The sequence below is a fragment of the Rhododendron vialii genome, chromosome 5a (genome assembly GCF_030253575.1).
Source record: "Rhododendron vialii isolate Sample 1 chromosome 5a, ASM3025357v1".
NCBI classification, from domain to species: Eukaryota; Viridiplantae; Streptophyta; class Magnoliopsida; order Ericales; family Ericaceae; genus Rhododendron; species Rhododendron vialii.
In genome coordinates, this window is record NC_080561.1 from 12,741,032 (window position 1) to 12,766,630 (window position 25,599).

Below are 25,599 nucleotides of genomic sequence, written 5' to 3' on the forward strand. Positions count from 1 at the left end.
GGCAATCGTCGTGCATGATGTCAAACTGTGAGGTGGTTGTTCATGACCTCATGGGAGGCACGAGCTAATTGGAGGCTAAGGCAAATCTTTCTATATGTAAAGTATAGTTCAAAACTCTAAGGAAGTAGGCCATTACTATTCACTCAGAGCTCTGTACTTTCCTCTCTTCAAATTGGGACTTGTTTATTCATCAGTGCCTTCAGGTCGCCAACAACCGACTAGGCACTAACAGAAGCACATCTAGGTGAGGAAGGTGTTGCTTCTCCCTAGGTCCGATCTAGAGATCCAAGAAGAAATCCGGATAGACAACACCCCACACAATCATATATGCTTTTATAATCATTTGATCTGAAACTCAGAATAAACCCCCTTCCCACACACGGAAGAAACCTTAAATTGCCAAAATACATAACGTGCACCAGCTTACTAAAACAGATAACAATAAACAGCATAAGATTACTCACGTCACTAGATTCCGTCAGTAACAGTTTAGTAGAGAAGTACTCATATGCAGCAGTGGAGCTACTCTTATCAAGATCAACTCGAAATGAAACGTTCCCACTGCAACCAGGGTCACAAGATACCATGGACAGAACTGATTTTCTATGATCGAATCCAATCACCCTAATCAAACCACAAATGCACATTAGGGTACCATATAAATCAAAACCAGCTGTGCAACAGAAAAGAAAATCACCAATCCCATCAAATTAGTATTCAAACTTTCTTACTTGCACGACGATTGATGCGAAAGCTCAGCTGCAAATCCTCTTGGCCCAAGAAAATCAAGAAAGTAGCATTCCTTGAGTCCTTTGATGCACAAATCGTCAACCCTACATTCCCAAACTAATTTAAGAAAAAATATATAAAGAACACCGTTTGCCAGGGTAGAAAACTCACAAAATTTTTTAAAAAAAAAACAAAAGACAAGTACCTAGCGAACAAAATATTTGACCAGGATTGTTTGATAGCACAATTAAACTCAGTAGAACTGAATACATAACGTTACGGTAAATTAGATTTAGTTGATAAACGCCACCTAAAATTTTTAGTGACTCTTGTATAGCATTCGAATACTTTTAGTTGAAAAGTATTTGACTAAAAGAAGAGTAATTACTTTCTGAAATGAAATTCTAACCGCTTACATAGAATGGTACCACCACGACCACATCTACTACAACCAACCACCATCACCACCACCACCACCACTACTCCTCCTAGTCCAATTCCACCACCGCCACCCCTCCATCGTTACCGTCACTATCCCAACCTCAACACCACTGCCACGCGACCACAACACCAACCCCAAAACACAATCACCGCCATATTGCTAATGCTACCAGCAACAACACGTCACTACCACCGCCATCATACAACAAATGGTATCGACAAATTAAAAACATTGTCTTGTCATATTTCAGCTTCTTTAATAAATTTGACAACTCGCTTTTCCAGCCCCTTCGGCTACCTAGGAGAGAAAAGAAAAGAGAGGGGTATGGTTTCACACACTAGTGAGAAAAGAAAAGAAAGGATTGTGTTAACAAAAATGCTAGAACCACACACATTCACACGCCCAAGTACACACCAACCATTACAAGGGTGTGGGCTCCAAACACACCCTTGTGAGTGTGGGGTATGTAAATGGGTGTGGTTGTAAAATGATTGATTAATCAAACAGGTCCTGACTCCCAATCCCAAGTGAAGCCCGAGCATAGAAATCATAAAAAACAAACAAACAAACCATAACACACCTACACAGCATAAATACAATGATGCAAGAAGAATATGCAAATGAACGTGTTTGTATAGACCTGAGAGGTTCGACGGAGGAGAAGGGTAAGATGAGGCAGGGAAGGCGGAGATGATAGTGGAAGAGGTGAGCAAAGAGGGCTGAGAAAGCACCGGAAAATGAAGGGTAGTTGTATAGTGCGATGGTTGGGGTTTTCTCGTCGGAGGCTTTTTCTAGGGCTTCGAGGGCCGCCTTCGATCGGAAACCTTGGGTTCGCCGGAAAGAGTTCGGAGAGGCAATCGTACATCGCCGGAGGAGAGAGGGTGTCATCGGAGTGTTTTGGCAGTATGGTAGCTATGGCCTACTGGGGAACCGTTGTCGTTAACACTGCCTTTGGATACGATTGGGACGGTGTGATGTGGAATAAAAATGACCGAGCATTCGAATCTGACTCTTTAATTTCAGATCAAATTAGGGTAGGTTTATATTAAAACAAAAGTGCTACACACACAACGGTTGTGTAAAACACAACACACAACCAATTTCTAGCCGTCCATTGCCGTAATAAATGGTCAGGATTCGCTCAAACTCTTCCCCATAAAAATTAAACTTTTCCTTGGAAGAGTTTTTATAAAATCTAGACCGTCCAAATACATCTGGACGGTCAGAATTACATACACAACCAACACAACGGTTGTACAAGTAGCATTTTTGATTTTCAAAAGTCACGTGACCTATTTTTTCATCTTTATTCACAATTTTTTTTGTATTTATTTTTTTTGTGTTAAATTTTTGTGATTTATTTATTTATCTCAACGAGAGGAATTTTAAAATTAAAAAAGTATGATCGAAGTTTATAATTTTTTGAATAAAAACAAAAATAAGTAAAAAAGACAACAACTTTTTTTTTATTTGTTTTGTCTTTTTTTAAAAAATTATGAGTTACGATCAAAATTTTATATTTTTTCGATTCTCTCGCCGAGGCTAATCAATAAGTCACAAAAATTTTGACGCAAAACTAATAAATATGATTTTTTTTGAATAAAGACCAAAAAAATAAGTTACTATTTGACTTTTAAAGCCAAATCCACCATTAGTCCTTAAAAGCCACTTTTTATTCTAACTAATGGTCTATTAATATATTATTTCCTTCCTCTCCTAATGTAATATTGAGATTTTTTTTTCAATTTTCAGTATTCTTTCTTTATTTATACTTTTATGGAGTATTAAATATTGTTGTACAATTCATTTAAGCATGGTTACATTGCTTTTGCTTTGTTGCTAAAAATATCAGTAAATCTGTCCACACAGATAATTTGTGCACATATTTTGTTGTGGGGCCCACCACGGGTCCCACACAAACGATCCGAGCCGTTCATCAAATGTAAAACATTTTTTCAAGAGTTGCTGGAAAAAATCAGTTCAATCCAATACCTATATGTGCTTGATCTAATCATCTAATTTTTCATTACCCAAAATTCTGAATGAAAATTTAGATGATTGAATCGAGCACCTATAGGTATTACATTGATGTTATTTTTTACGGGGACCCTTGAAAAAATATTTACATCTAATGAACGGCTCAGATCATTTATGTGGGACTTGTGGTGGACCCCACAACAAAATTTGTGCACAATTTATGCACAGATGTATGTATGGTTAGCAGGGTTCTAAAAATACAATGAAATTTTATTTTCACTTTCCTTTCTTTCACATCTCTTTCTCTCATTGTCTTCTTTTTCTAATTAAAAGGACCATACCTTAAGCTTTCTATTTGTAATTTTATTCTATTAACATGCTTCATCTTATTTTTTTATATTGAAAATACTTATCCTTTTCCTTAAAACACAGCATTTTATCAAATAAAGTTGACAACTTGAAAAACTTCGAAAAAATAATAGCCTAGCTTTCCTTTACACCCAATAGGAATAAGACAAAAAATAGTAAAATATTCTTTAACCTATGAATAGCGGTTCGTGAAGAAAGACGAAGAACTATTCATTTTCCAAATATTGGGGCGAGGCACAAACGAGTTTGATGTGGGGCAGTTTTTGGAGTTTAGCTCACCACTCTGGCGAAAAGGGGTGAATAACGAGCTTGGTGCGGATGCTCTAATGCAAGCCCCTCCTAATAGCAAGTCTAATGGTTGGGTGGCTTAAGCCATTTCCATGGAATGATAATGATTAGGGGCATTTGGCCACAATGGTGGAACCAATCGTGCATTGCCATTTGCAGTGTCATTTTTTCGATAATTTCTCTTGTATTTTTTTTTTAAAACTAACTTTCATGATTCTCCCACCATTTACCATTCTCCACCTACCAATAAAAGCTCCAAAACATGTTTCTTTCAAATGTACTATTAGTTTTTTATTTTATTTTCTACCATGAATAAGTTAAGAAAAATTATTCTCGCCGAAGAAATTTTTGCATCTTCATCTTCACCTTCATCGGATGAAAATCAGATGACAGGGTACCTTCAGGCATGGGCTCATTTGCTATAAGAATTATTTTTGTAAGTCGATTATTATTAAGGAGTGCTGCTATTGGTACATATAATATGTACATACAATGTACATATAGATTTTGTGGGGCCCAATTCGGGTCCCACAAAAATGATCCGAACCGCTCATTATTTTTAAAACATCTTTTTATAAAGCCCTGTAAAAAATCAACTTAACCCGATATCGGTAAGGATTTTTTCTGAATTTGTAGGGGCGAAACTAAGCAGTTAAGTAGTTTCGCCTCCACAAATTAAGAAAAAATCCTTACCGATATCGGGTTGTGCTGATTTTTTACAGGGCTCCATAAAAAAATGTTTGAAAAATAATGGGCAATTTGAATCATCTTTGTGGGACCCGAGGTGGGCCCCACAAAATTGATATGTACATTTCATATGTACCCCTAGCATTTTTGATTTTGAAGTTTGAAAATGGATCCTTATTTTTTAAGTACTTATTTGAGAAAGCGGAACGAGGTGCCTTCAGACATGAGCTTATTTGCTATTAGAATTCATTCTGTTGCATTCTCTGAAGGGGTATGATGAAATGTGCAAGTTTTTTTGTATCCAACTTAATTGATGAATTGTTAAAATTGCTCTATGCATATTTTACGGAGGTTGAAAGAGCGGATCATTATGCAGCGATTTAATTGGCTTAAGTTGTGATCATTTTTTTTTTTTTTGCGAAACTTAGACAAATTTGTTTTTTAATATATTTTTTTGAAATTCATTTGCTTGAAAATTGATTATTTGTACCCTATTTGAATCTATTTAAAAAATCTTTTCCTGTTGGGTTTGTTATTGCCTTATCGGGTTGGTTAGAAGCAGAAAAGGTTAATTCAATTAGTTGTGCTCAGAACGTGATGCGCCATGCCTCCTATAAATCTTAACCCCTATTTGAATCTTATTTAAACAATCTTTTCTTGAAAAAGTTGGGTTTGTTATCGCCTTATCGGATCGGTTAGAAGTAGAAAAGGTTAATTCAATTTAGTTGTACTCAGAACGTGTTGCGTCGTGCCTCCTATAAATCCTAACCATTGGATCTGCAAGGTTAATTCAATTTAGTTGTACTCAGAACGTGTTGCGCCGTGCCTCCTATAAATCCTAACCATCGGATCTGTTACATAGTTCTCGACCGTTGGATCATAAACGTGCAAAACAGAGAACTCTCTCTACTCACAAACCGTCTCTCTCTACTCCCAATACTCTCTCTCTTTATTCAAACTTCAAACAGAGCGCTCTCTCTCTCTCTCCTCTTCAAACTTCAATCTCAAGCCAACTATGGTTGCAATTGTGGGTAAAATCGCTCACCACGATGGTGGACGGTGGACTGGGATTCCCTTCCCCCTCCCCCCCGCCCCCTTCCCCTCCCCTCCCCTCCCCTCCCCTCCCCCACACCCCATTGTAGACACCACAATTTGGGCTTCCAAATTAGTTTATTTTCGGTTTTTGATTCCCCGATGATGAAACGGATCAAGAGCACCCCGGGAATGATATATATTTGAGCTTTGAATGTTTGACACCCCTTTTGAACCTAACCTAGCCTAAGCCACTTCAAAAGCCAAAAATCCTACTGATGCGCGCCAGGGCGCAACCATCGAGCGCCAGATTGACTTCCGCGCGCGCTGGTCAAACTGCCAGGTGGTGGTCAACGGTCAAAGCTTGACCATTGACCATCGCGCGCTAGGGCGCAACCCTCGCACGCTAGACTGACTCCCGCGCGCGACGGTCCAAGCTGTCCCCATCACCTTTATCAGTAGGTAAGCTTAACCACCAAGTAAACCTCAGCCAACCTCGTGGACTGGCTGAGCTCCTCTCCTTGCACCAACCAGATTCACCTCTATCTCCTCCTATATATATCCTCATTTGTTTCTCTTTCAAAGGGTTCAAAAAATTTAAAGAAGGGTTACACACACCATCCTCCATTCTCACACTTCATCCAAGAACAAAGCTTGTTCTTCCATCTCCACCTTTTCAAACACATCAATCAAGCCTTCAAATATCAAAGCTCAAACACGTTTCAAACTCAATCTAGGTATAGCATACCTACTGTTTTCTGTTCTGATCCCTGAGGGGGGCTGGCAGGGCCAAAGCTGGTAATCAATACCAGTCCTGGCCTAAAGTTAGCAAGGTTTCAAAAACCGTCATGGTAGGACCAGCGCACGATGGAACCACTCTCGCGCGCGACACTCCGTTGCTGCACGCGATGGTCCGCGTGGGGATTGGTTTCCTACTGTTTTATGTATTTACTTACATATAGATCACTGTAAGCATGATAATAACCAGTTTACTGCTTTCCTTAGTATAAACTGTTAGTCTTAGTTCAATGCATATCTGCTGTTATGGAGTACCCCTAGAATCATTCTGGACCTGTCCCAGAACCTAGAAACATGCAAACCAAGCACTGGTCTAGTTGCGCCAGGGCGCGACAATCACGCGTCAGAGCGCAACCATCGCGCGCTGGAGCGCCTTTGACCAGTGAGTGGCCTTGCACGGATAGCTTGGTTTTAGGCCATTATTTTGTCCCCACACTGTTTATGGGGTGTTTCGTTAATTTGTAAGGCTTTTTCAGCCTTTAAATTGTATATTACTACTTATAACTGCTTGGTTTGTCCTGGGTGTGCACTGGTCCTTCCAGAGCCTAGAGGGTTTGAAAATAAGAGTTGTGGGTTTGAGCTTACTATCGCGCGTGGGTCTCATAGTAGCGCGCGCAGGTCTAGTCAGTATGCAATGACTTGATCAGTGCATGCTGGTTTCCACCTGCGCACGTCACTTCGAAACAGCAGCCTTCCAGTTTGTTTAAACTCCCACAGCAGTCTGTTTTCATCCTATACTAACTGTTTCTATAAGCGAGCATACCATCTATCACATCCTGCAAACATGTTACAGCTTTAATCCCCATTAAACTGTTTTCCCGTCCTAAATGGCTAAAGAATTGATTAATCAAACAGAATCGCAAATGTTTTCGCAAATGTCTAAGTAGAGACCGATCTTCAGATTGGGCAAGAGGGGTGCCTTAAAACCCTTCCCCTCTTGTAACCTGACTCTCGAACCCAGATATGGTTATGACGGAGTGGTGCCTTCACCTTTTTCAAATCAAACAACGCAGCGAGCGTTTCAAGTTCGGTTCCTTGGGTGTCAAACCTTCAAACCCAAATGGCGACTTTGAGTTGAGTGCTCGTCTGTCAAAAAAGCGCGTTCATCAATCAGCCCTTTTTTTCCAGGCACGCTGCCCACGCCCATCTTCTCTCCCGTCCTCGTCCTTGCCCTTCTTCCGCCGCACTGAACCCCAACTCCATGGCTCCCTCCACGTGTCCGATGCCATTGCTATGCTGAGGGAGGCCTCCAAGATTGACAGGAAGATCGAGCGGAATGAAAAGGTGGGCCCACCGGCTGGAGTTGTGGTTGCCGTCAAGGATAATATTTGTACGGCGGACATGCGGATGACGGTCGGGTCTAGGGTTTTGGAAGGGTATCAGCCGCCATTCGATGCCACGACGATGAGGAAGTTGAGGGGGAGTGGGTCTATTATAGTTGGGAAGACTAATTGGGATGAGTTAGGGATTGGGAGTACTATTTAAACTTCTGCATTCCAGGTTAGGGTTTTGCTTATTAGTTTTTTTTTAATATCGATGTATCGTTTAGTCAAAATATCAATATTGGAACTTAATTAGTTTTTCTTTTTTTGGAGGCCAAGTGTGTTCGAAAAAGATTGTGAGGGAGTGCAGGATTTGTACAGAAGAAGATGAAGAGCATGAGATGGAGGCTCCCTGTGCCTATAATGGAACTCTAAAGATGAAGGTTTTTTTTCTTTTGATTCTGGGTTGGGGAGTCCTAAACCCTGAATGAGGACTGATTTTAATTTTTTTTCATCAAACAACATATGGTTTAGAATGCTATTTGGTTAACAAATTTGATTTTGGGTCCTATAGAGTAAGTTGGATTAATGTATTTAGTCTATGGAGATGTATTTGTACTAGTGGTTTGATGGGGTCAGTTGGATGTTGCATATTTCTTTGGGCAATTATTGGCAAGTGGTGTTTGCAAAGTTCTGCTTTGGTTTTTCTTTTTAATTCATTTTTTGAGTTGCATGAGTGGTATACTTGGGTTAGTTCTCTCTCCTTTTTGTTCCTTTTAGAAAAGGTCCATTTGTTGAATCGTGGTCGATATAGTTTTAATTGTCTAAGTTCTAGCAGTTAATCTAATGAATAAGGTCGCCATGCTTAATTTGGTTTTCAAATGGCTCCATAGGTGAATTTGGTTTTCAAAAGGTTAACAAAACTTGCTTAATTTTATCGCTCGCCCCTTTTAGTATCAATCTAAGGTTTAAATTGAGGATAGTCAACTTGATGCTGGAAATTAATGATCCATATGTGAAGCTTTTTAGAAGTCAGCTAGCTAGGTAAAGGCACTTGCCAGTTGCTTCAATTTTTTCTATTGGTGGTTTAAGCATTAACGCCAAGAGTTTCTCTTTGTAGCACATGGCTATGGCTAAGTTAGGTGCACAATGATTGTAGGCTCACACCAATCAATTGGAGCATAAGGTGTTTCAATTGGGGAAACCAAATAAGTGGCTCAAAACATAAAAGGCATGTCGTTTCCTATTCTAGCATTCCCATGGCTCTCTAGAAATGAGTTTTGCTATATAAATTACAGGTTAAATTGTAGAGGTTGGTGATGAGGAAAGAGCACATACTTCATTTTTTTAATGGCAAGAGCACACAAAATAGATAGTTCGACAATTTAATTTTCATAAATCCTTAATTCGATAGGGGTCTATGTACTTATTTTGTTCTTGGGTAATGTGTAAGCATCTCACCTATTTTTCGTTTCATTTCCATGGTTTCTACCTTAGTTTTGATGGGTCAAATCTCGAGTATAGCTTCGACTAGGTTTTTGATTATGCATTGGTTGTTTATTTGGCCAAAGCAAATCTTCACATTTTTTAATACTATACACTTACCTTACTATTTTCAAGTGACGGGGATGTTGAATCAAGAACATATAATCTGAGTGCATCATACTTCATTTGTACAAGTTCTATGGATTCCCCTCACTCTTCAATGTTGAGTTCTGTTTTGGTTTGTTCTTAGTCTTCTTTATATATTTGAGTGCAGTTTTTTATGAGAACGCAGGGAACTTAAACATGGAGATTGGTGGTGGGGAAAAGATGCATATTATTTCATGAGGTATACTTTTTCTACAAACCGCTTGAGATATTTGAAATTGATTTGAACATAAAACATACTGTGGTTGTATGAATAACCGTGAAAAAATATTGATACCACACTGCACCACCATGCCCTTCATCCCAAAACGGGAGTCAATGATCTTTGCTAACTTCTTTTCAAGCTGTTCGAGAGGCGAATACGAGATGCACATACTTCTTTCTTAGGTACTTGGTACCAAAAAGAGGTTTGGAGGTTATTAGTTTCATTTCATGAGTACCAATAATATTGTTTGGACATGCTTATGAAACAAACCTCTAGAAAATCTTTTTTTGCTTTAACATTGCTACCGTCGGCCAAAGGCTTAATTTTGTTATGTTTGTTTTATCACTTATTCTCCAGTTCCACTTCATCTCCTCCCTATCCTTTTCTGCGATCGATGAATGTATCGTGGTCACTGGTCGACAAAACAAACTGTGGTCTAGGTGTGCATATTTCTGAATCAATTTGTCATGTTTTATTTTACCGTGCTGCGGTCATTAACTTATGGCTTATCATAAAATCCAGGTGGACGATTTTCCTTTTCGATTGAAAGTTTTTTCCAGTTTAGATTTTTTCTTCCCTTTCTCCCTATTATTTTTCCCTTTTTCTGTAAAATTAAAAGTACCCCAAAGTAATATTTGGTTTCATTAGTTCAATTTTTATTTATGAGGCAACAATGTCGTGTTTTGGGTTGTACTAGGGATAACCTGTGTGCATCCAACCCGAATAAGAAAGGTATAGATCTGAAAACCCTAGCTCCCTAAAATCGCCCAAACCACTTCCCCAGTTAATATCATCCTCCTGTTTTTTGCCTTACTCTCACCCTGAAAGTATGTAAGTGTTCACATTGGTTGTGTTTCTGTCGATATAAAGGGAAAGATGAAAGACTCTGAAGCTAAGGGGTTTGAATAACACAACTTGGCAAGTCTCTTATCTCCTGCTCACACCACCAGGCAATTACTGAACTAATGCAATATTCCTTGATAATATATGTTTCGGGCCGCGCTTACTTTCTTCTTTACTTTTTATCAAGCCTACTCAAAACCAAAATACACTGATGCACTAATGAATTCTTTGAGTAATTTCCTGACCAAACCACCCAACCGTTGCACTAGAGATGCCCTAATGTGGTTCAACATTTTTTAATTTGCAGGAGGAATGTATGGGTATATTGGCGATGAGGCTGCACTTTTGTCACCCTATGTCTTATGCCATTGGTTTGGGTTGTATTGAGGTTAACCTTTTCGATGGCACTTAAAAAATCCCTTTTGAAAAACTGTTGATTCTACGTTGTAAGCATTGCCTTTCGAAAAGGCAATGCATATTGTGGGTCAACGTGAAATTGAGTACTTGGGATGCTCCAAGGGTAATCAAGAAGCTGCTAGCTTTGGTAGAATGCTTAGGGATGACAAAGGCGCATGAATTTTAGGACATTTTGGGATGCTCCCAAGACTCGGATACATCTATATAACAATGCAGCTCAGCTTTGGTAGCTGAGCCATATTTTAGACCCTTAGATTTATCTATATATCAATGCAGCTCAGCTTTGGTAGCTGAGCCGTGTTTTAGACCCTTAGATTTATATACACATAAATCCTAGGGCTGAGATTTAAAGGGTTCATACTGTGTAACTTTCATACCCAAGCAACTTGCTCGCTCTCTCTCTCTCTCTCGATTCACGCATTTGACTCCTCTTGCTCTCCCACACGCTTTCGATTTCAAAATTCAAACCTGTCTTCTGCTTTCCTGTCTCTCTTGAATCCCTCTTCAGCAACACAGTCACATCCTCTCTCTCTGTCTCTCTTCCCGATACTCAAAACGCCATTAATGGCCAACTTTTGCCTACCGTGATGCCACCACAACGGCGACCATCAACCACCAGTAACGCCATCACTTCTCGCTCCCGAACTTCTCTCTCCCCAAGCAACCTTCATCGTGCGCTTCTCCAACCACCGAAGCCGGCAACCACCAGTCACACCACCCACCATTGAAGCCATCCTTTTCGTTATGTGGCTCCCATCTTACTCCCTCTCTCTGAAACTTTGGTAAATCTCCAACTTTTCCCTAATTTTCCGTTTTTTTTTTGTTTCTTCTTGACATTTCTTTCATTTTCCCCTCATTTTCTAAAATCTCAAAATCTCAAAATCGGGTTGCTCGAAAATTGGGGCTTTTCTAAAAAAATTAGGGCTATCCATATAACAATACTAGGGGGTGTTTTCAAATTCTCCCCCTCACAAACTAAACTTTTTGAGAGTTTTTAAGGGTTGGGATTGAGTTGGAGATTTGCTCCAATAGTCAGAATTTCTTTTCAATCTTCAAACTCTCCTAACAACATTGAAGGGCTGAGAGGAAATTCTACCCAACGGATATTATTAGTTCTGTTCAAAATTTGAAACGCACTCACGCACGCCCTATTCCCTTGTCTCTCTCTTACTTCCCCTTTTTGTCTACCGACAAACGTCTCCTCCTCCTCCTCCTTCTTCTTCTTCTTCTTCTTCTTCTTCTTCTTCTTCTTCTCTCTCTCTCTCTCTCTCTCTCTCTCTTTCTCTCTTCTCCATCTCGTCTCTCTTTCTCCAGATCCTTTGGTTTTCCTCCCCATCCTCCCGCCCTCATACCCTGCTGAACCAACTCTCTACCTCGCAACCGCGGTATCTTGGACTCAACCAAGCCACCACCGCGGCTGCAAGAAAAGTAAACTAAGGTAGTGAGTCAATCTTTATGAGGGGCCAAACCATATATGTGTCCATTAATGTGATTTTTTCTCTTCTTTTTTCGGGATACAAATGGCATGCATACAATCAGTGCAAGGAAGATTATAGACTAAACAAAAAAGTAAGGGTTTTGTGTTTTTTACCTTTAATTTCTTTATCGTTTGTTCAATTTTAATTTTGTTGCTCATGTGTGTGTTTTTTTTCCCTTCCCGCTGGGTTTGATGGTTTTTTTTTTGGTTGTCTAACAAAAGGATAAGGATAACTTGGGTTTCATTATGTTAATTTTGTGTTGTCATTAGGAGATGGGTTGTGTGATGCTTCATCCAGAGTGATACTTCTTTTTAATAACCCTTGCAGATTACTTTTCTTTAATTTTTAGATGATGAAATTTTGTCTGACAAGCATTACGATTATTAGTGGCTTTTAGGCTATTATAATTCATGCCTTCCTTTTATGGTGTCATTCAGCTTATGTGCGGTGACTGTCAATAATTACCAATATTTAGGTTCTTGAGATGTTTTGTGTGTTTTTTAAGGTTATACAGCCTTTGCTATATTCAGAAGTGGGGGGAAGAGATTATACGTGCCATATCCATAGAGAAAAAGGTGAAATGTCGATTGAAAAGTTGTTGATTCGAATATACAGATGGGTAAGGTCATGGAATCTTTTAAGTTTTGTTGCTTTACATTTGATTAATATCTTTTCGTTCATGGCTATGTTTGTATATTCTGTCAAAATCAAGTGAAGCTTTTTGGGCTTTTAGGTCAAAGGGGCGAATTCCTGGATCTATAGTCTGATGCTTTGAAGCATTTGGTGCTTCATTAGTGTGAAGCTTCATCCTGCCTTCAACTTGGGTAAAATTTGTTTGATTTGAAAAGCCCTAATATATACCCGGTGCTCAAATCATCATTTGGGTGTGTTAAATGCTTAAAATCCCTAATTTTGATGGTGTTTGATGCTTAGTTAAAGAGTCCTTTTAGTGAAGGGGTTAGGGCGTTGAGCACACTATCAGAATTGCATGCTTGACCGATTCCTAGACCTAAAATAATGGGTTGCCCCAAGCGTAGGGCTGAGACCGATATAGCACAATACCCGGTAAGACCGGAGTCGAATCCACTAAGGATGGTGAAGTGCATGCTGTGGAACCTCGGGTTGTAGTATTAAAGTTAGCTCTTAGGTAGCCACCCCTTGTCTTTTAGTTGATTAATTAACTAATACTAACAGATAACTTGCTCAAATGATTAAAAAGAGAGGCACGGTCGTAGGGAATCCAGCGCTCGCTACCCAATCAGAATCCGGTCGTTGCTCGCTTTTCAAGGTTCTAAAAAAAATGGTTAAATTTAGGGAGAATTGGAAACTCCGAAGGATGCGAATCCTAAGGTTGCCGGTCCCGTACACAGCGGCGAACAGGTTTTGGTCCCCCGTTCCCACTCACATGAGTCTCGGCAATGCCTCGGATCATCTAACGGACGTAGTTTTCACCAACTAAATTTATTAAATTAAATTAATGCACGAAAAAGTTGCGAGACGAATCCTAATTGGGTCGCTGCGCGCCTTTACCCAACGACCAAACCTCAGATAAACTACTCACTAATTATTAGAAATAAAAAGAATAAAACTCTAGAATTAATCATGCTTTTTAATACGCGAGATGAAAAATAAATAAAAGATCTAAGTTAAACAAGAACGAACTAACAACTTGTATAAAGAGCATAAATTAAAACAAGTTACTTAAGTGCGAATAATTAAACAAACTTTCAAATAACTTGAAAGGAACAAAATATTCAAAGAAAACTAAACAATACTCGGAACCAAAGAAATCCATATGGCAGCCCCGATCCTCAATTCTCCTCTCGGTACCCCCGTCCTGTTTTCCTCTGTGTCTTTTCCTTGTGTAAAAGAAATATGAAAGTCGTACGTGACTCCAAGAAAAAGATACCGCAGCCCCGTCCTTTCGTCGTCCTTTTATAAGTGATGAGAAGAGCCGACCTAAAAAAGAAAAACTATGTTTCTCTTCTTGTTTATTCTAGCCCGTGAATTACCTTTTAAAGGCCCACCCTTTAGTCAAATCAAAAAGAACTGTGAACATTGGCCCACCATTTGGTCATAAGTCCAAGTCTTATTCTTTCAGTGAACATTGAAGCTATCCTCCGCCAATTTGACTTGCGAATCATTGCATCTGATTGCAGTCCAGACCTTCCACTTGATTGAATTCAAACGGCTCAACGTCGAATACCGTTTAATATTTCAACTTTGCAAATTTTTGTATCAAACTCTTCAAATACCTACAATACACAAATTAAGCATTAATCTCCGAATAATAATATAAAAATGGGACTTAATAAAGATAAATTAAAAGGCGCTAATGCGAACATTTACGCACCTATCATTGCAACTCAAAAGCTCAAACTCCATCCAAGTTTTGAGAACTTCTACTTATTTGCACTTTCCTTTTCTGTATAGCACCGAAACAGGGTATCTGTTTGGACCTTTTCATGAAGCCCGAGTTGCCCTTGGTAGTAATCCAAGTCAGCAGGAATCCATTCGTTATGCATTAGGAAAATATCATCTCTTCCCATTGGTGAATCATTGTTTTCTTTTCAACTTAGAAGTAAGACAAGTGGTGACTCTAAAGGCTTTTAATCAATTAGGCACAAAAGCTTTCTATTTGGTGTGTTTATTCAGCATGTGTGCATGATACTTAGTTTCTTGGTTTGGGGGGGGGGGGGGGGGGGGGGGGGGGGGGGGTGGGAGGGGGGCTTTATGATTGCTATTCGTCATGTACATGGAACAAAGCTGAATACCTAAGTTAGTTGTCGGTTGAAATTTGTTAAAATTGAGATGGAAATGAATGTTGTTTGTTTAATCATTTTGTATAATAACTTGATTGTGTTTTAATTGAATCAGTAGTTTTGATTGCCACATGAAGCCTATAATTTTGCTTTTGATTTGTCGAGGAAAAAAGAAATCAAGCAAGAGGAATTATGTCAAAAATGTTCAATTTTTTTTTTTTGTTATTGTGGCTATTCACCAATTTTTTGGACTATTAATTTCTTTCCTGACTGCTTGATCGATAATCTCTTTATGAGGTTGTTTGTGGACTTTTTGTGTGTGTGATTATTGGCAAGTGTTTACTACGATTCTCTTTTTTTGTTTTGCTTTCAAATTAATTCTTTCGGTTGCACGAGTGTTACTACTTACCAGATGAATGGGAATTTTAACAAGCCATCGCAATATAGTATTGGCGGTTCAAGTTGAATATTTTATGTTCTGTTTCTAATCCAATGTTTTCTTCATTTTTTTGCATCAAGTTGAATATTTTTCATCTGTAAATTACAAGTAAAGAAGGGGTGAATAATCAGAGCTTTGCAATTTTTGTTTGCAAACAAGTTGTTAGACAAGATGCCTTAAGAAAAGAATAACGCGTTGCTTCCTGTCTAAAGCGAGAGCATAAATGTTTTTGCAGGGGTGACGTTATAGGGTTGGTGGGCATAGGTTGCTAGATGTTGTGAGCCGGTGTACCCATATTCTAGAGAATATGCTCAGTAATTGGGGAGATCCTGATGGAGTCTTACTTGCGGGGTGAGTTCTCTCTTCAATGAAGCTCTAAGCCAAATTCTTTTTCCAGGAGGATGAAGTTATATTGTTAGTGGCTCAAGATATAATTTCTCCATTAGTCATGAACATGTCATTTGATGGCTCAACAAATTGAGATAACAGTAATTGCCTCTTAATTGTCAAATTCCTTAATATTCTTTCTGTGTCCTCTTCGTTTGATCATGTTTATAAACATTGAACTATATGTTTCCCAAATAAAGAGGAAAGGAAAGTAGAGATACGAAAGAGCTGTGCATTTTAACCCAAAATTGCTTTGGTCCATTTTCAAATTTCATGTTCATTTTCCTTTTCCTTTCAGGACTTCCAAAATACATTTTATAGCTTTCTGGAGTTTTTTTCTTAGTATCTACCTGAGTTATCCTATGTTTACCCGTAATCAGGTCTCTTATAATACTGTGATGTTTTGAAGCTTCATGGTTGCAACCAAGATTAATTGTCCAAGTAGATTATTTAGGCCTTTTGACTATAAATAAATAGTACCTTTTAACATGATATATAGTTTGGTCATTTTCCTGTCTTTTCAGGTACACTCTGGTGATATGTGGAGGTCTCAGGTCTCAATAAATTCCAATTCCAGTTGATGGTATGTTCCACGATTCTTTTTTATTTATTTGAATGATGACCCGTTTGATACATATTCATATAAGAATTCATGTCATAAAGATCTAACGGGGCTTTTACGTGCTAGTTGTAAGCTACCTAACACACAGCCCTCCTCCAACCCCAATTGAAAGGCCCGATTTTGTTTGGTTCATAGAAATTGCAGTGGAATTTTTTAAAATTTAAGTGCTTGGGCCAATTTATGCGTACCTCAACTAATCTTGAGGGACTAATCTCATTGTCCACTAGCGGGGGCCTAAATTAAAGCTTGAGCAAAGACCTGTATGGATTGATTCCAAAGTAATCCACTAGATAGCACTTGGCAACTTTTAAACTTGATGGGGCAAACCCCTGAGGCCTTGGCCATTTGGCCTATCCTTAGGGGTCTAAAAATTGCAGTGTAATTATGTGATTGATATCAAGTTTCAATGTAATAAGTGATTGAAAACTTCCAGCAATTGTAGAAGGTGATATCAATTCTTGGTGATGAGGAGAAAAGGGCACTCTATGATCAAACTGGTTGTGTTGATGATGCTATGAGTACTTATCATCATCATTTTCTGCTGCATTTTTGTTGATCAAGAGGCAGTTATCTCATTTCTTCCTTTCCTGAATGGCAGGACCTTGTAGGAGTTTTTCCGAACTATGTAAAGAAAAGTTGCTTTGGTTTCTTACAATCGTGTCTCTTTTTGAACTGCAGGTCATGATATTTGCTTTATATAACACATCTACATTGTTTGCAGATCACTAAGGCTCATATTGAAGAGTTTGAAGCAAACTATAGAGGAGCTGACACAGAGAAAAAGGATTTGATTGACCTGTACAAGAAGTACAAGGGTAACATGAACAGGTCAATCCTCATGGGAGTGAAATACTTATGCTTTTTCCATCTACATACTTGCATTTTCTGTTTAAACTATTTCCTCAAACTTCAAGTTTACAGATTTTTGACCTGATTTTTTCTACGTTACTAACCTTTATTGCATTACATATAGGAGGCAAAAGAAAAGTTCTTGCAGTTGCAGAAGGTGATGTCAATTCTTGTTGTTGAGGAGAAAAGGGCGCTCTATGATCAAACTAGTTGTGTTGATGATGCTATGAGTACTTATCATCATCATTTTCTGCTACATTTTTGTTGATCAAGCGGTAACTATCTCATTTCTTCCTTTCCTGAATGGCAGGACCTTGCAGGAGCTTTTTCCGAACTATGTATAGAAAGGTTGCTTCGGTTTCTTACAATAGTGTCTCTTTTTGGGCTGCAAGTTATAATATTTGATTTATATAACACATCTACATTGTTTGCAGATCACTGAGGCTGATATTGAAGAGTTCGGAGCAAACTACAGAGGATTTGACTCAGAGAAAAATGATTTGATTGACCTGTACAAGAAGTACAAGGGTAATTTGAACAGGTGAATCCCCATGGGAGTGAAATAATTATGCTTTTTCCATCTATAGGCGTGCATTTTGTGTTTATTCAGTAAATCAGATGGACCTGTGTAACTGTTTTGTGAAGGAAGATCACAAAGGAATCAAGTTGAGTTAGTCGAGGTGGTCTATAATAGGACAAGCCTGCATGTTGCTCTAGAACAAGGTCCGCATTGGTTTTGAAGTGCCTTTAGGGATGGGTTAGTCTGTAGATTTTGTAATGAGATTCATGGATGCAATAGGAGTATTCATTGGTTAATGGTTGTTGGTAGGAGAAAATGGAGTTGGTTAGAAATGCCATTTGATTATACAATTTAATTTGTGTAAACACTGTTATTATTTAGTTCATGAGTAACGTACTAAAAGCACACTAACAATGTGCTTACTACACACTGAAATTAGACTTCTTTTGTCTCCATTGGTCAATGCTTTTGAATAAGTGCCTTTAGGCATGGGCTCATTTGCTATTAGAATTCATTCTTAGTTAGCATTCTCTGCAGTGTTCTAAAAGGCGGGATTAATCACCTGTTAATGGGCGATTAATCGAAAATCTGGGTTGTCCAATGAGATTAAGGCTAAAAGGTTGAATTAGGCAGCTAGAAGATTAATCGGAGTTCGGCGGCGATTAATTGCCGCTTCATTAGTCAACGTCTAGGTGGTGATAGGCGATTAATCAGTTCATGGGCAACTAATTGGCTAATGAGTGATTAGGCGGGGTAAATCTAAATTTTTAGAAAACAAAGGGGGTAACTGTTATACTCATACCAGGTTATTTAAGGCTTCGAATTAGGCTCCGTTCTAGAAACCTCCTTAAAAAATAAGCAGCTTGTTTCACATTTTCAAACTCAAAAATAATATAAATGAAAAAAAAATTTAAATTTTTTTTTTGCATCTTATAAAAGATCTCATCGAGATCTCGATGAGATCTTTTAAACAAGATCTATATTGCATATTTTTAGATTTCAATAAGTCCATAATTTTTGAACTTAAAATTACTTCTTAAAAAATAAGGGCTTTTTTCCGTTTCTGGAACGGAGCCTTAGTGTAAGTGTTGGGCTCTTATTCGATCAGCCTCTCATCGATCTGGGTTTGGGAAGAAACCCAGTCATCGCCGACTGCCGACGCCAGTACATCGACGATCGCCTCTCATCACCGACGCCAGTCATTGCCGCCACTAGTCATCGGCTGCCGCCCGTCATCGCCGACGCCTTTCATCACCATTCACCGCCGCTGTGCCTCACTGCTAACTGCTGTAAGCCTGTAAAGTTTCTCTCAATGCCTCTCTCTCGATCCCCCTCTCTCTGTAATCTCTCTCTCTAATTTCTCTATCCCCCTCTCTCTGTAGTGAGTAGTATTTTTTTTTTTTTGACAAAATTTAACACTGAGTAGTAGAGTAGTGTAGTATTGTAATTGCACAGTGTAAATTTATGGTTTGGACCGTTTGGTGTAGCCGTGTAGACGTGTAGTAAGTAACTAGTAAGTATTGACTGTATGATACACAATTTAGAAGTGGTTTCATTTGGTTTGAACTATGAATATTGAACTTCTATGTCTCCATATTTGAAATGTAGAGAACTGTTAACATTCAGAATTGTTAACATTGAGTATCCAATAGCCAAAGAGACCTAAGAAATTTTTTGGGAGAGAAGATATATCACATCAACTAAAAAAACTATGATTATTAATGGTAGGGACTCTAGGGAGGTTGTAGAATATTTTTTTAAAAATAAGCCGACTAATTGCTAAAAGGCGATTAATGGCCGATTAATAGGTCTCGAAGCTTGAAGGTGGTCGGCCGCCCGCCTAGCGCCGAGCGCTTTATAGAACATTGATTCTCTGAAGGGGTATGATGAAATGTGCAAGTTTTTTGTATCCAACTTAATTGATGAATTGTTAAAATTGGTCTATGCATATTTTGCTTAGGTTAGGGAGGTTGAAAGAGCGGATCATTATGTAGTGATTTAACTAGCTTAGGTTGTGATCATTTTTTTTTTTTTGGCAAAACTTAGAGAACCTTGTTTTTGTATATATTTTTTGAAATTCACTTGCTTGAAATTGATTAGATGTACCCTGTTTGAATCTTATTTAAAAAATCTTTTCCTGAAAAAGTCGGGTTTGTTATCGCCTTATCGGGTTGGTTAGAAGCCAAGAAGGGTAATTCAATTTAGTTGTGCTCAAAGTCTGAACATGTTGCACCGTGCCTGAAGCTCATCCGCTAGTCGAGTATAAAGATCAACTAATTTTGGCCAACTAATTAGGGCTTTGGGGAACCCTTTATTGAGAAATAGTATGGCCAACTAATTTCGGCCTTTTCCCTTTGCAGGTATGATTTGGCGATTGTATGGAGGTCTACATATTCCTTTCGACGTAAGATTCTGTTTCTCCTGCTATCTATGATTGTTTTTGTTTCTTTTTTCCCTTTTTTACAAAATGTGAGGTGTTAGGAGTATTTAGTTTACTGTATGACATGTTTTTTACAATACTTTTTGAAGTCCCTTTTTTGTTGGACGGCAATCCGTTTGCTACAGGTCCGATATATGTGAGCAAATGAGGTGAAACAAGGATTAGGCAAATGCCTACTAGGTATTTGACAGAAAGCCCTCTAGGTGATTATTATTCTCCTTTAGTTATTTTTTGTCCACTGAGGTTTCATGATCATTGCAGCTTTTGGTTTTCAATTAGGATTTTAGTTTTTTAGCTCTTTGATTTACTTTGTAGGTGCGATTTAATTTTTTGCTGTGATTTAATTGTTTGAAACGCTAACCTCTTTGTCACCAACCTCTCACAGTTACCCAACTCTCTTTGGGCTTTGATTTATTTATGTTCTTGATGTGAATCCATATTTCTGATGATACTGAAATGGCTGGTTTCAACTGGAATTCACACTAGCATGACACAAATAGACTTCAGGCAGTAGTATTTGCTGTTCTTCTACATTTTGTTAGTATTTGTTGGTTCTACTCTAGCTACAAAGCATTGCTGCTCTATTTGGCAAGTTATATTTTTTTGTTTAGTCAAGTTAGGTCAACTGGGGTAATCTAGTAAAAATAATTTCTGCTTTGTATGAAGAATTTGGAGATTCGTCCTTCTTTATTTCAAATAAATAATAATATTTTGGTGGTTGAGCGAGTTCGTCTTCAGTTAGCTTGCAAAAATTGGAGGTGATGAAATATGGTAATTTAAAAAGTGCCTTCAGGCATGAGCTGATAGATAGTAGTTGTCACTTATCGAAAAATATATTTGAAAGAAGTTTGAAATTGGTATTTGGAGGCTCAGGGTTTAAAATTGGTATATCTTGGATCATCCACATCTTTTGTATAAGAATCAGGTTCCCATTGGCATAAAATTGGCTTTGTTTTCTTTCCTTGGCAAAAAACATTGACCTCTATTAAAGGGATCTATACTTTTGAATCTTATCTTGATGTAAGGTCTTTTGAGGATGCATGGCAGCATGTGTAGGCAATTTGAGCATTGACCGACTGTACTTCGTGAGGTAATAGGAACCATCACATAAAATTTGAACATATTGAATCGTTCATGTTTTCTTAGATTCACATGATTAACTTAGGTGGCCTTGTGTCAAGCATATTGTATGGTAAGATTGCATGATAGTTGCTTTAGGTTGGGATTGCCTAATTTTCAGAAAGTGCCTTGAAGCACATGCAATTTGGGTGTTGGTACATGAAAAGTTAAGGGAAGAAACAATTAGTGTTTTGTTATGGCATTAGGTTTATTGTAAATTAATAAGGTTGAAGGTGGATAAGAGAGCTGGTTAATGTGTGGATATTCTGAAGTTAAGTGGTCCCATCAACAAACAAACAAAGTTTACCTGTTTTTGTTCTAGATACAATTTATGTGTACTTTTATGTTCCCATTGCGATAAGTTGCTAAATTTATGATTGCTTTGGTACACAAAGTTTTGAAAAAATGGGATTGAAGTGAAGCTGCAAAATTATTCTTGGAGTGTCCTGGAACATCTCTCCGGGAATGAACATTAAGAGGATTGTTATACACTAAAATAGTTATGATTATTTTATTTCGCTTCCCTTTTTGTATTTTGATCATACTATTGTACATGGATGTGATTTGGGTACTGGTTGGTCAATGATTTTTGGTTGAGAAAATGAAACCGCTTAGAAATCCCAATTTTAGCAGAGTTAGTAGATTGAGATTCTTCAATGAGGTTCTTCTATGAGGTTTATATGCTATAAAAACAGGAGTTTGAGATTCTTCAATGAGGTTCATTAGTAGAGCTAGTAGATTGCAGATTCAGAATGGGCCTTGTGTAGGTGTTTTTCCTATTAGAAACGTGATAATTATGCTTGCATGTGATCTTTTGCTCCTTTGATAAATTTCTGTGATGCGTGTAAATAGTACTGGATTTTAGCATTGATATGATAATTGTGCTTGCATGTGATCTTTTGCTCCTTTGATAAATTTCTGTGATGCGTGTAAATAGTATTGGATTTTAGCATTGATATGTAGAAGGGGAGGATGCACTTTGGTTAAAGGTTATGGAAAGTTGTTCTAAACAACGCTTTGTCCAACAACCTTCGTATCCCAAATCTTTCTTTGGGATTCACACAAACCCTTCATGAATTGGTCAATTGAATGCTATAGTTTGCTTACTTTTTATCTCTACGGCTTTTTCATTAGATTAGTTGAATTTTAGATTTTGGTTAGTTCTATATTTCAACAGTTGAAACGAGGTTTGCTGCCCACCAGGCTAATTCTTATCACTGGATTTCTTTTCCTTTTTCATCACAAGGGTGAATGGTCTGGAAAGAAGCTTCTACTGTCTTCACTGGGATGGCAAATCAAGTAGAGTGATTTATCCTAATTTGAACAGGCCAAACAGGTAATTCAAGTAGACTGATTTATTCCTCAGTTTTGATTTGTTGGTTAAAATCAATATAGTTTTCTATGAGTAGTTGGCATTGTGTATCTTGTGGGATAATATACGATTTGTATATAACTGAAAAGAGCAAGCCGAAAATTTAAAAGCGTATTGTGATTGCAACAAAGCCTTCAAATGCCAATTGGAAAGGCCTTGATTCATCTTAAAAATTAGTAGATTTAGAGCTGAAGGATCTGTTCGTGCTTTCAAAACGTGTAAGAAGGCATTAGACAACTTTGGGTGAGAAGCAATTTTGAGATTCTGAAATTAATTGGTCCCATAAACAAGTAAACGAAGGTTACATGATTTTGTTCTAGACACATATTTTGTTTCTAGGTAATGCCCACTTTCTTCTTTGGTTAATGTGTATGAACTCTCACTGTGATGAATTTCTAAATTTATATTTCATTTGGTACGCAAGGTTTTAAGATTGGGGTTGAAGTGAAGCCACGATGGAATGCTACGAATGTCTTGAAAACTTTTGTTGGGAATGACGAAGAAGAAGATATGCATATGCCAATAGTTCTTATCATTTTATTTTGCTTCCTCTAATGTTTCTTTTGTTGGGCGAAATTATTATATGTAAGTTAGGTACTAAATGAACTTTACTTAAATTAAGCATCTTTGGTTTCATTGGTCTTTGTAAAACGTGGTATTTTTTAAAACGTCATTTATTGAAATTGATTAGATGGGTCATGTTTGAAGCTTATTCGAAAAATTAACTTCTCGGAGAAGTCTTGTTTTTTTTTTTTTTTTGGGGGGGGGGGGGGGGTGGGTTTAGTTTGACGGAACATGTTGCATGTTGGGTTTTTCGGTGGGGTTTGTTCGACAGAACATGTTGCATCGTGCCTTTAGGCAAGGGCAATTACTATGAAAAATGCTATTATAGTAGCTCAATGTTATTACATCTTCATGCTTGAACATGGTGTTTGATTACTGAAGGTTGTTTTCATCATAGAAAATTTATGATGAATAGGGATTGCAAAAAACTTTTGCTCTTCGAATATAGGTATAAAGTTGCGTCAGGGCTAAGGAAATATGTGGATCTTTCACAAAAAAAGGATAGACCCCCCTACTCATTATGAGGAGACCTAGAAAGTATGAGGGGAGCTAAACTTGAGTTCAAATGCTTAAGAGCAAATAGGGAATGGTCGTGGCCTACTAGATAGTGCATGAAGCCGTTCTCATTCCTGTTGTTAGGAATTTTGAAATCTATAGTTCCTACGTGCCTAACCAAGAGAATGGTCTTTTCTGCTCTTAGTTCGGCATGGCTATCCTAGTAGAATATATTGTATGAAGAGAGGACGGGCGTAAGGTCTAAGAGTTGCTAGAAAGTGAAACCTTGAGGTTGAGAACTGGCTATGAACTTCTATCAAGAGATATAGATAGGTTCCTGCTCATCTTGGGAGGGCAATCGGTGGAATCTATCAATATCTATATGTGCTTCCGCAGGACCAAAAGTAGTCAGGATACTTTCTCCTGTCTTTCGAATTCGATTTCTGACTAATAGAAGGAAAAGAGAAGTTGAGGAGATTTTGTGTGAGCCCCTGCACATTATGGACCTTTTTTTTTTCTCAATGTGGGTATACGATATATCTCGCAATTGGATGCACCTTCTTCAAGAACTCCGCCGATGACCATCTCCTGGAGGAGCATGCCTCATCCACAAAGGTCACCTCCAGGAGGAGCATGCCTCATCCACAAAGTTTATCCCCCAGGAGGAGCATGCCTCCTCCATAAGATTCATCCCCAGGAGGAGCATGCCTCCTCCACAAAGTGCACCTCCAGGAGGAGCATCCCTCCTCCACAAGCTTCACCTCCCGGAGGAGCATCCCTCCTCCACAAGGTTCACCTCTAGGAGGGGCATGCCTCCTCCACAAGCTTCACCTCCAGGAGGAGCATGCCTCCTCCACAAAGATCACCTCCGGGAGGAGCATGCCTCCTCCACAAAGTTCATTCTCCAGGAGGGGCATGCCTCCTCCACAATGTTCACCCCCAGGAGGAGGCTTCCTCCACAGACTGTCTCCGGAGAAGGAATACTTCCTCCACGAACCTTGTCTCTGCCAAAGTGAAGCTTCCTCCACAAGTTATGCGTTCCACTCAGGAGGAGACCTCCTCCACGAACCTTGCCTCCGCCGAAGTAAGCTTCCTCCACAATCTCGACCTCCAGAGGAGCAAGGCCTCCTCCAAGAACTCTCCACCCATGAAGGAGTGAGGTCACCTCCAGGCACCTCACCTCCTCCGCAACACTTCGAAGACTCTGAATACTTAAAGGCGACTTTATACACCATCCTAGGCCGGGAGCAGGGCCTAGGTACCTCGCTCGGGACCCAAGGAGGAATGTGGCTTGGAGGCTAGAGCAAGGGGTTTGTCAAGGAGGACGAGCTTGCCTCCGACGAGCTTTAACTTGACCGGTCCTAGAGAGAGAGGGGGGCATCGACCGCCATCTGACATCTCGAAAGAAGTATCATACCTACCGCCTGGCACCTCGGAGCCCGTATCATGCCTACCACCTGACTTGGCAGATGATGCGTGTCTCCATGTATCACTGAAATAGCCTCTGTTGGTTCCTCGGTTACGGGCTCCGATGCCTGACTTGGGACTGAAAGAGGAAAGGAGGTCAACCTCCACTCTGTCCACCAATGGGGAGGAGCCTTACACCTGGCTCTCTCCCATCTCCAAGGCTCATATAAAAGACAAGCATTCAACAAGTATTCAAGACACACAACTAACACCCACCTACTCTCCACTGCCATCCCTCTCTCTCTCTAAGTCTGCCCCGAGCTCTCTCCTCCTCCACCTCCGGTGGTTCCCGAGCACCGTTGTAGCAACCGCCATATACCCGGAGGGCGACCTCAGGTACTCTTCCCGCTCCTACCTCCCACACTCAATAGGGATCATATGGACGA

The 25,599-nt window shown here is 39.0% G+C and overlaps 3 protein-coding genes across 12 annotated transcripts in view; 2 read left to right on the forward strand and 1 right to left on the reverse strand.

Moving 5' to 3' along the window:
* Positions 1-2,185, reverse strand: part of LOC131328050 (uncharacterized) — a 32,189-nt gene extending 30,004 nt beyond the window's left edge. For 4 of the 6 annotated variants that reach the window (XR_009200345.1, XR_009200346.1, XR_009200344.1 and 1 more), the window contains exons 1-3: positions 1,812-2,179; positions 732-833; positions 465-624 (exon numbers count right to left, since the gene is read on the reverse strand). Coding sequence is in view for 2 of the 6 variants with exons in the window: in XM_058361178.1 (XP_058217161.1) it covers positions 465-624; positions 732-833; positions 1,812-2,059 (510 nt within the window). In the remaining 4 variants the exon portion in view is untranslated. Of the gene's footprint in view, positions 1-464; positions 625-731; positions 834-1,811 lie in introns of all 6 variants that reach the window. The other 2 variants (XR_009200347.1, XM_058361177.1) reach the window with 2 other exon arrangements.
* A 5,643-nt stretch (positions 2,186-7,828) lies between these two features.
* LOC131328051 (uncharacterized) lies at positions 7,829-11,908 on the forward strand. 3 transcript variants are annotated; one of them, XM_058361181.1, is made up of 4 exons: positions 7,829-8,052; positions 9,361-9,415; positions 9,797-9,879; positions 10,590-11,908. In XM_058361181.1, exons 1-4 carry the CDS (start codon positions 7,986-7,988, stop codon positions 10,667-10,669), a joined length of 285 nt encoding a protein of 94 aa, XP_058217164.1. In that variant the 5' UTR covers positions 7,829-7,985; the 3' UTR covers positions 10,670-11,908. The 3 variants fall into 3 exon arrangements, with proteins under 3 accessions (XP_058217164.1, XP_058217165.1, XP_058217162.1); XM_058361182.1 differs by lacking the exon at positions 10,590-11,908 and adding an exon at positions 10,310-10,358; XM_058361179.1 differs by lacking the exon at positions 10,590-11,908 and adding an exon at positions 9,962-10,091.
* A 3,627-nt stretch (positions 11,909-15,535) lies between these two features.
* LOC131328053 (chaperone protein dnaJ 6-like) lies at positions 15,536-22,170 on the forward strand. 3 transcript variants are annotated; one of them, XM_058361185.1, is made up of 7 exons: positions 15,536-15,729; positions 16,986-17,215; positions 17,361-17,466; positions 17,547-17,584; positions 17,671-17,777; positions 20,117-20,160; positions 20,322-22,170. In XM_058361185.1, the coding sequence occupies exons 3-7, from the start codon at positions 17,397-17,399 to the stop codon at positions 20,342-20,344; spliced, it is 282 nt and encodes a 93-aa protein (XP_058217168.1). In that variant the 5' UTR covers positions 15,536-15,729; positions 16,986-17,215; positions 17,361-17,396; the 3' UTR covers positions 20,345-22,170. The 3 variants fall into 3 exon arrangements, with proteins under 3 accessions (XP_058217168.1, XP_058217167.1, XP_058217169.1); XM_058361184.1 differs by having other exon boundaries at positions 17,066-17,215; XM_058361186.1 differs by lacking the exons at positions 16,986-17,215; positions 17,361-17,466.
* Positions 22,171-25,599: the final 3,429 nt, after the last annotated feature.

Coding starts and splice junctions, on each gene's coding strand:
- LOC131328051 (XM_058361179.1), top strand. CDS start 7,986: ATGGAGGCTCCCTGTGCCTATAATGGAACTCTAAAGATGAAGGTTTTT. Junction 8,053..9,360: donor TTTTCTTTTGATTCTGGGTT/GGGGAGTCCTAA, acceptor TATGAGAACGCA/GGGAACTTAAACATGGAGAT. Junction 9,416..9,796: donor GATGCATATTATTTCATGAG/GTATACTTTTTC, acceptor CTTATTCTCCAG/TTCCACTTCATCTCCTCCCT.
- LOC131328053 (XM_058361185.1), top strand. CDS start 17,397: ATGTCAATTCTTGTTGTTGAGGAGAAAAGGGCGCTCTATGATCAAACT. Junction 17,778..20,116: donor TACAAGGGTAATTTGAACAG/GTGAATCCCCAT, acceptor TTCCCTTTGCAG/GTATGATTTGGCGATTGTAT. Junction 20,161..20,321: donor GTCTACATATTCCTTTCGAC/GTAAGATTCTGT, acceptor CGTTTGCTACAG/GTCCGATATATGTGAGCAAA.